At 36.2% G+C, this 9,882-nt stretch overlaps 1 protein-coding gene and 1 long non-coding RNA gene across 2 annotated transcripts in view; both read right to left on the bottom strand.

Annotated features, from left to right (window-relative positions):
• Window positions 1–1,872, bottom strand: part of LOC111378748 — a 4,695-nt gene extending 2,823 nt beyond the window's left edge. Inside the window, exon 1 of the mRNA XM_023001986.1 lies at window positions 388–1,872. Within this exon, the coding sequence (XP_022857754.1) occupies window positions 388–1,872 (1,485 nt within the window). The remainder of the gene's footprint in view (window positions 1–387) is intronic.
• A 4,068-nt stretch (window positions 1,873–5,940) lies between these two features.
• On the bottom strand, window positions 5,941–7,274 carry LOC111378762. Its single transcript, XR_002699910.1, has 2 exons — window positions 6,920–7,274; window positions 5,941–6,641 (listed from the first exon to the last, which is right to left on the bottom strand). It is a non-coding gene; the product is annotated as an uncharacterized LOC111378762 (long non-coding RNA).
• Between the last annotated feature and the right edge of the window lie 2,608 nt (window positions 7,275–9,882).

Below are 9,882 nucleotides of genomic sequence, written 5' to 3'. Positions count from 1 at the left end.
AAATCGAAAACTCCTTTTCGACTTATGAGTACACCTTGGCCAAGGATTTCATCATTGACTTAATTGAATGAAACGCAGATCATAATCTCCTACTATCTAAGAGTGACGAATCCTTTATTGATTAATCACAACCTTCATATGATTCTTGACGTACCCGAACGATGTCGTATTAGCGGCTCTTTTCAGAGCAACATCTAACACCGCCAAAGTATGACTGTCCTCATATAAGGTACCATGACGACCTCAAGTCAAAGGACCAATTTCACTACCGAACGTTAGAGATTAACCACTGACACTCAGATAGTTATCCATGTGGAATCTCTCGACGGGTCTCCAATGTTTTGTTCTATAACAAACATCCACGTGTTCATTTAAGTGTCACCACACTTTATTCATTTTGGGGAAGCCTTTCCTTTCTTCTATTTCAGATCCCCTGGATGTACTCTTTCCTTCTTCACGAATCTCGGTCATCCCAATTCTAGTAAACCTTAATTTCTTCCACCATTTCATGTATCGAATTGTGACATCTGATTCAAAAAGTCGCGCTGGTATATACAATATGGCATCTCCAATTTTCCTAGTGTAATTACGCCACGCAATATCAGTTCTCTCATTAACTCGTGCTACACAACCTGGAATATCTTGATCCATGCCAAATTGCATGGCCACGCGATGTGGGAGATATTGCTCTATGCATTTTACTTCTAGGCCAACAAGCTCGCTTGTTCTCAAGCATCGAACAAGCCCCTCGAATTCATCACCCAAACAAGAGTCAACCAATACCTGATAATCTTTTTCCTTGTAAATCATGCGAGGTAAGGAGCTGTTTTCAGCCCTCATGTAAGGGCGCCAAGTAAAATCTTTAGCAGCATGATCTATAGCCAATGACACATTCATGGTTCCCACTTTCTTTAAGTCGTGCCATCGACCCAATCTTGGCTCACCAGGTTTAGTTGAATTAGGCTTGGGACATAGTGATGGAAATCTCTCCCAAACCCAAGCTTGAACCAGTTGTAATGGGGCTGTAAGCTTAACTTCACGAATATTCTCTCTAGTTCCTAATTTTCTTGAAGCAAGAAGTGCCACTTTTAGTGAACTCAAATTCTTGTAAATGGTAGCAAGAACTGCAGGTGCAAGTGCAATTTTAGCACCTTTAGCTAAACAGACTGCGATGGGGAGAACAGTTCTTCCTATCGTATCACAGTCGCATACTGGAAAGACAAACCTTGACAGCCAGTGAGCAAGAAATGCTTCGTGCTCGATTTTGCTACCACTGTCCATGAATTTAACCATCCAGGTAGACTGGCTGGCTTTCCTTGCCTTACCCCGGGCAATATCTGAGCGCGCCTTTTGTAATTTATCTACAGTCATTTCCAACTCTAGGTCTCCAGTGGGACTCAAAACCGAGTCTCCCAAAACCGAAAAACATCCAAGAACCATCATATCTTCCAAGGTGATCGTAGCTTCTCCCCATGGAAACACAAATGTGTTAGTCTTCGAACACCACTTCTCCGCAACCCCTAAAATCAGATCAGTATTTCGATTAATCTTGAACGTGGAGCTTATTATAGCATCGTGAATCCCAGCTTGTCTCCAGGTAGAATGGTGCAAACATTGCATGCGATTTACCCAAGTTTTCCATTCTTTCTGTGGGTGTCTCCACCCAGCAAAATTTGCTTTCAAATGCACAGAGCTTTCGATCATGGTGGGATTCACAGAATCCAACGGAGGGTCAGGAACTGGACCATCGATAAAGGTGACAGAAGGCCTGAGAAAATGGGCTATTCTGAGAGACGAATCTCCATTCAGTGGTGAAATCATCTCCTCCTCTCTCACTTCCATGGTAAGATTGTCTTCTGAAGGGCCTTCCATTGTTGAAGATCAAAGAGTTAATAGAGAGGAAAAAATGGGCTCAAGCTTTTCTTGACTCAGCTTTCTCGTATGGGTGCTTTGTGTGAGAGGAAACTGTTGGAAATGAACAGTCTGGGCATGCGGTTTTCTTTAAATGGACTGTGATTATGAAGTTTTTCTTGAAATGAGACATTTACATTACATAGCGTCGAGATTTTAAAAGATTATAAAAATCTCAATGACTCTCCTTCATAATGATTAAAATTTAGATTTAAATTTAAGTTAAAATCGACAATCAATTTTAATTATATTTTCATGAATCTCATAACTTTTCAACCACATATTTATCAATTTTTATCAAAAATTATTAAAAATTTGATATTTAATTCACACCAAACAGAAACTAAAAATGGTGAAATTTCAAAATAGCTTGCTATGTGTGTTTTTAAGATTGAAATCCATTCAAGTATTTTGAAATCTTTTTATTAATGAAATCCTTATGAACTCACAATTTATTGAAAATGGTTAAATTTTAACATATTTCATTGAAATTATCAATCGGTGACACTAGAATTTGGAAGAGCCTTACTACATGTACGTACATTATGGTGTACACTTTAGTTTACACTTTATGACGTGTCATTATCTTATTGAACAGTTTAAATTTCAAACAATTTTTTTATCCAATTGACACTTGACAACAATGCAAGTGTCAATCGAAGTGTAGAAAAATCAGTGTATAAATAGTAAAGTTTAATTTGGAATGACTTTTAAAACTAATTAACATCTTAGTTGAGGAAACGTGCTTAAATTTGTGTAACAAAATGCAATTAATAAAAAAAAGACACATATAGAAGAATAAATTTTATGCCTCTGCACAATTAAAAATCAATTCGCCGCAGTTAACGAAATGAATGATAAGGTTTACTAATTGACGTGATTAGTTTTGACAATAGGCCATGGAATTAAGGCTTAAAAGGCAATTCAGGTATTTAATAATTTATATTTAGCTTTTGTTTGGCCCCATTTTTGACAAAGTTTTTTTGGGCCATTTTTCAACTATGCTGGGCTCCATGTCAGACAATAAGGATGGCTTCCCCGACAAGAAAGGATGGCACATGCGTTTGGTCTTTTAAGTTGAATTTTTTTATTTTCAAGAAAAGAAATTCCTAAAGAATATGAAATTACGGATTCATTTTGAATAATAGATGTCTGCATAAGCATATTTGTGGAATTTTTTATTGATGTCAACCATTAGGCCACGAGAAGCATATAAATTTATTTTCAATGAACAACATCGATAATTTCGACCAGAAAATATACATGCTCAAATACGACAAAATGAAGAAGTGTTCCTCGACACTTGATTGTTTAGCGAAATTATGAATACATGTTACATACGAAAAAAAAAGCATTGCAAAATTTTTGACGTAGCGCCTGTGCCATATAAGTGTATAGCAGCTAGTAGTTGTCACAGCATGTCCTCTTCAACCATTGCATCTTGTTCGACAACAATTTCATCTTTTTCATTCGGTAGGTCTATCTCAGCTTCATCGTCGTCCACTTCTTCGTCTCTCATAAACCCCTCAACCAGCCAACTGTTTCTCCATAAGAAATTATGTATTCCTAATATGGTCGTAACCACGACAGTTTGCGCTCTTCCATCTCTGTTTCCAAACACAAAATACATGCTTGATAACGTTACGGCACGAGAAGTGATGAAAATTAAATTGTTCACGTGCATTTCGAAAACGGCGGCATTCCCCATCTCCAAAATTGCCAAATTCTTGAAAATGATATATAATATCATAACCCTTATAAGATGTCATATACCCAAGCTTATGTGTGAACCGGAGTCGACCAAGTACTATTTTTCATTCGCGGGTTGCAAAAAATTGACCTCTAAACTATGTACAGTTCGAGCCAACATGCAACTATCATATGCGTTACCTGTGGTTCCCAACAATATAAACGTGAAAAAAAGATTCAAATCGCAGATGCCTAAAACATTCTCTGTTGGAATCACCTTAAACAGTTTTCGCATGCGTTTCATCAATTATACGATGCAAACCTAAAAATAGGAGATAGTGCTTAAGATTTGATGATGGTGCGCTGTGCCTTCATTGTACCTCGAATCTAGTTTTATCATGTTCCCTGAGAATGCTAGGCATGCACAAAGGACCTTCATAAAATAATGACAGATAGTATGCAATGAATGACTGAATAGAGTTTGAACTCGACAATAGTCTTTACCCTGTGCCAATGTATACAAGAACATTTCGACCTATTCATATATATCGATGCTTGCGTTGCTCGATTTTGTAGCGCAAAATATGCGCAAAGCACATAAACATTGGAGGATACATCCTAAACTCTAGAAAACAAGTTAGTGGATAAATGTACATATTTTGTAGTATGAAAATGTGTCCAAATTGCGTTGTGGGAAACAAATACCAAAGCATTCTATTCGGAGCCAAATACTTGCACTCGGCTATTCTACCATATTCGAGCCACATGATTATGTTCTCTTCCAACAGTCCAACTGCTGCATTACATCTTCATCAAAACTCGTATCGAAATCAGACATATACTCGATGTAGCAATCTGTTTTCGAACATGAGTACACTGCCAAGTAGTCCGACATCTGTTTGATGGCACGGACAATATATAATTACGAAGGTAGTGAGTTCCAAAACGAAAATGAAAGGCAGCACTTACAAATAATCTTCAATTATTCTAACGAGTATTTGGTTTTCTTCTATTGCACTTGGTTCCTAGCACTCTGCCTAAGTTAGAATATGTGAATTAGGTGTCTATCTCATTTATAGAAAGAAACTTGTGCAATAATGGGCCTTTGGACCAGTTACATTCCATCAATGCAATATCAACTTTTACGATACTATATCCCATGCAAAAGCACTCATTGCCAATATTTTGGATTATTATAAAAGCTCCCAATTTTTAAAAAGCAAGCATTTGTCAAGCAGGAAATGAGTACTAGCTAATGTACACATTACAAACACGTTCCAAAATTAAAAGTTACACACGCCGTTCAGAAAAATACAAGAAATAAATAGATGTCCAACATACGAAATGTAAAAATATGAAAAAAAGTGCGTATAATGAATAGCCCCGTGTGCACATACGTCGATTAGCGCTCATCCCTTGTGCAGAAAGGACTGATTGTTGTGCTCAAAGCAGTACTTGACAAACTTAAACCTCGTGTGTGGTGTCTTGACAACAAAGTACGAGTTCCCATTTTCCTCTACACGTAGGATCCACAGCACAAACAGGTGGAGCAACACCTCATCATCTACAAGCTAGACGACAGCAGTTCGCTCACGTACTCGTCGATCAACATTTCTGCCTTTTGATGAGATCTTGCAAATTGAGGCAAGATCTGTTCCAATACTAACCACTTGCTCAAGAGAAGTAAAAACCTCTCTATCATCGTACTTTTTTTCTTTCCTTTCTCCTTCCCATGTTTGCATTTCCTTTTAAACCCATTGTGTTTCCCAAATATATTCATAGAGGAGTAGCTCCTATCTTCGATGGGGTTGTCACTAGAATTCATTTTCTCTGCATTGATGGATAATTTGTCGCCTCCATGATCTCTATCATATCTGTGCCCAAGTGAAAACCCTGTTCTAACAACTTTGTTGGTGACAATGCATACTTCGTTGAATCACAAGCGTCGCCAAACAATTTACCATACATGTCATAAATCTCACTGCAATCGATGTCCTTGTACTTCGCATATTTTCGGTTCTCCTAAATTAACGAGGAGCACGAGAAATAACGTTTAGACAACGAAAAAAGATACATAACAGTGTTAACATTCCTCGTGCAGGACATAAAGGGAAATGGAGTGGAACGTAGGAAACAAAGCAATAATGTATTTGTGAATTATTGCTAGCTCTAGAAAATGTAAATTATTAGTGATTTCGATAGCTCAGCTCTGAAAAACGTAAATTCTCTAGTTTTCATTTTGCACATGTTTTTGATTTCGAGAGATATGTTTGTAGTAACAAGGTTAAAACTAAAAATGTTGAGGCATTCGATTCCATAGCACATAATTGACCAATGGTATTCTGAAAATACAAGTAGCCAATCAACATATGTACATACACATTTGGGGAAGGTTTGATGCACAAGAACACGTTTCACACAATGCATTTCAGTAACCTCAAGTAGTAGGGACAAACGATTTTATCTTGAAAGTAACGAACTCAGAGAAATAGAAACGACAATATTTTCGACTAAGTACTTAAACGTGATATGCTTTGTAACATCTACTCACAGCATAAATCAAGCAGTTTTTGTACCCGAACAAATGCATGGATGAAATGACTTGTTGATTTTGAATGGAAATATTGTTGATGTACATTTCAAAAACAAAGTAATGTATTAGTGGGATAATCCTCAGGGAAAACAACTCGGTATCTCAGTCTCGCTTTCCACCACTGCTCAGGGGCTACGATTTTACCCGTGTCCGAGAGGTACTTAATACCAATGCATTGCAGCAGCTCGAAGAGTTGCTTGTGCTCCGTTCGCAGTTTATTTCAATAGGTTTTCCAATTCTTTTCCCACGGAGCTATTGAACAATTCATTGATACGTGTCATCCTTTTATCAAGAAGCATTTGCCTCGTCACCTTCGGCATTGACAATTTCACAGGTGGCAATGAAGATTTTGTACTTTGGCGGGTCCCATTTTTCAGACTTACGGACAACAGGCTGGAGCTTCTACGGGTGTGACGATGCACGATCGAAGTGGTCTGGGCTACCAATACTATATTGCAATGGAAATGTGCAAAATGATAAGCTCACAATTCAAAAAACGAAGCACAAATCATTTCTACGTTGGCACATAATGACATCTATTCGTTTGTGGCCTAATCTTACCACATGAACGCACTGCCAGTACGTGAGAAATTGAAATTGTTGAGAATATCATAACACAAACCACGGACGTAAAACACTTATTTCCATGGAAGATGGACTAATTCGAACCAGAGGAAGATAAAATCAAACCATACGAAGATTTGGGGCAGAATATTAGAGATGAACCTGCTTTCCATGTGTTTGGGATAATAGTGCCACAGGAATTCTTTGTTTGCCATCTTTAAGGTCTTTTCTTTTCTGTTGTGGTCACCGGTGGAAAACTGAGGCACGGAAGATGAAAGTTATGAGTAGCTCGGCGGAGAAGGGGTGAAGGGAGGCGACATGGGCATGGAGAGAAAGTGCCTGGCGACTGGGCTATGATACTGGCGGTTGGTCTCAGGTGGAATACGCAACAGAGATGTTCGACTGAGTTTGGGTTCCATCTAAAAGCATCGTTGTGGAGTATACTAGTTGGAGAAGCGGCGTAATAGGAAGCGAGAATGAAAACCATAGGGTTAAATGGTGAGGCCAAACGCATACATTTTCCAGTACATTTAAGGACAAATTAGTCCAATAGTCTCAACGACATTATCATTTCTGTATAAATCTCTAACACCTGATCGAGTGGTTAGGTGTTACATGCTAAATACGATATAAAAATGAGTTGCTGTTAAAAAAAAAAAAAAAAAAAAAAAAAAAAAAAAAAATAAAAAAAAAAAAAAAAAAAAAAAAAAAAAAGCCTAATTAAAATGAGTATCAAACGCTGGCTTAATCATTGATAATTTTTAAGGTGATCATGCTTGAATTCAACATTAGAAATATGAATGATTATATTTAGCCCCCGTTTACCTCCCTTTAAAACTCATTAATTTAATTTAAATTTTCATTTTTCCTATTTTCAACCACACAAATTTCAATAAAATAATATTTTACGCAAATCAAAAACTTTTCATTCTTTTATAACCATTCATTTTTCAAAAAAACTATATTCCCCCCATTATAAATCCAAATAATGGAGGTCAAATGGTGGCTTATTAAACATGAAATTTATATATTTTTAATATTACCACAAAGGTGGGGTCTCTTTTGTTCTAAAGATTATCCTTAACCTAAACAAGGAAAAAAAAAATAGAGAATAAAAAAATTTAGAGTGTTATATGAATGGTTATTACAACTTATGCAGCAAATCGTACCAGCTTGGGAAAAACGGAAGAGGGAGATTCAAAGTAAACGTGCGAAGTTCATACGCAAAAAATTGAATGTAATATTGCCGAGTTAATTAAATCCCTGCTCACTAACTGGTTACTACTTGTTCACCATAAAATAAAATATTACCGACTGCTCACTAACTTTTACAAAGAGGTACTCATCCATCGCCCGATTGCTTCCATCTGCCTACTTGGACAAAAAATGACACGTGACGGATGAAAATCTTACATGTCAATTAACCCCGTTCAGTTTTGCCACCTGGAATTTGCTCTCACGTATTTTCCTTCATTAAATTGAAAATCAAGTTTCTTCCCACATTCATCCCCAATTCTTTACAAGCCCTAATTGTGAACCAATTTCTTCTCTCCCACACAAATTGATTTCTCTCAAAATCAAGATTCAATCTCTAAATCAAAATCAAAAAAAGGAACAATCTCTTAAATTGTGAACACATTTCTTCTCCTAACTATTTTAATCGATTTCTTCCAAGCAAAAAAAGAACCGAAATCACCTGTGCATCCACCATCTACACTTGAGGATTTTCTTCTGCATTATTTGTTTAATTGTTTTGACTGAGATTTTCTCCTAACTGTTTTGACTGGGATTTTCTTCTACGCCATTTATTTAATTGTGTGTTGTTTTTTCCTTTTGTTATATGGAGGTAGTGACAACTACTTAAATGGGAACCATGCTTTAGAAATAATAATGTTTTTAGCAGGAAGATGCTTAGAAAGATTTAGTAAATTTACATTATAGGGTTTTTGTTCTGCTCCTGAATTCAATAGTGATGTCAATTTTTTTGTTCTTGTTGTATAGCAACTTGTCTTGTGTTGATATCTACTTTTCTATCTGTGGAATTTCAGTGAAGGAAAAGAATTGCACAATTTAATACCTAATGATTTATTTTATCACATGCAAGGAGAAGATAAATGCTTGGACTTCTTGCAGTCTGTAGAAGAAGCCCAGTTAAAGCTCCTCATCGCTCATCAAGAAATCAGATCTTATCTTAGATAGGAAATTGTTGGAAAAGCGAATTAAATGTTGTTGTGACTTTTTGAGTATGTAGTTGGTAGGTTGGTGGTTTTGTAGGAAGTACATTAATGGTGTAGGAATGTTTATGGTGTTCTATTTCAGCTCAATGGCTGTAATGATAGGTGTATTAGTGTTGATGGTTGTGAAATCTTCGAAGGAAACCTGATGTATTTTACAATTTCAAATTGAATGGAAAGTAGCTGTTCAAACTTGATGTATTTTAGAATTTCAATTTCTAATATGGTTAAATTATGACTATTAAATGTATTCTCGATTCTAGTCCAGTATCTTTTTTATTATTATTTTTTATTTTGTTAAATTTGTTTGGCTAGTTAATTATGTTAGTTTGTGCTTGTGTTATTTGAAATCAAGTATGGTTGTAGGATAATAGTCGAATATAGGTCCCTGTATCCTGGGTTCAATCAAGGACACATTTGTAAATTAATATTAAGATGCACTACATAATTTGATAAGGGAAACAAAGTCAAGGCTCTGCATTTCATAGAAAAAGCATACATTATAGCTGAAAATGATGCTTAAGAGAACTAATCTTGTCACTTTGTTGGTATATGGTAGTTTTGTCTTATTACTAGAACAACAAATTTATATCAAAATCCCATTCTAAGTGCATCTGATCAAGTTCAACGTTACATCAAATTAATTCCACTTCACAGCATTCAACTATTGTACCAAAAAGATATTAATTGCAAAATACATCTCTGTTATATATTTGGCAGTGCAATGCCTATTTGTTCTATACGTTTATGTTCTGAGTTTTTAGACTTTATCCACACACACCCCTTTTTTATTCCATGATGTCCATATCTTCCATGTACAGCCTAATTTATAAATGGCTTGGGCTCTAAACTCATCATTAGGCCTAAACTTAAAGTTGCACCTGATTGCTA

The sequence above is a fragment of the Olea europaea genome, unplaced genomic scaffold (assembly GCF_002742605.1).
Source record: "Olea europaea var. sylvestris unplaced genomic scaffold, O_europaea_v1 scaffold1867, whole genome shotgun sequence".
NCBI classification, from domain to species: domain Eukaryota; kingdom Viridiplantae; phylum Streptophyta; class Magnoliopsida; order Lamiales; family Oleaceae; genus Olea; species Olea europaea.
Note: the sequence above shows the minus strand (reverse complement) of the source record. Positions and strands in the feature narration are given on the sequence as shown.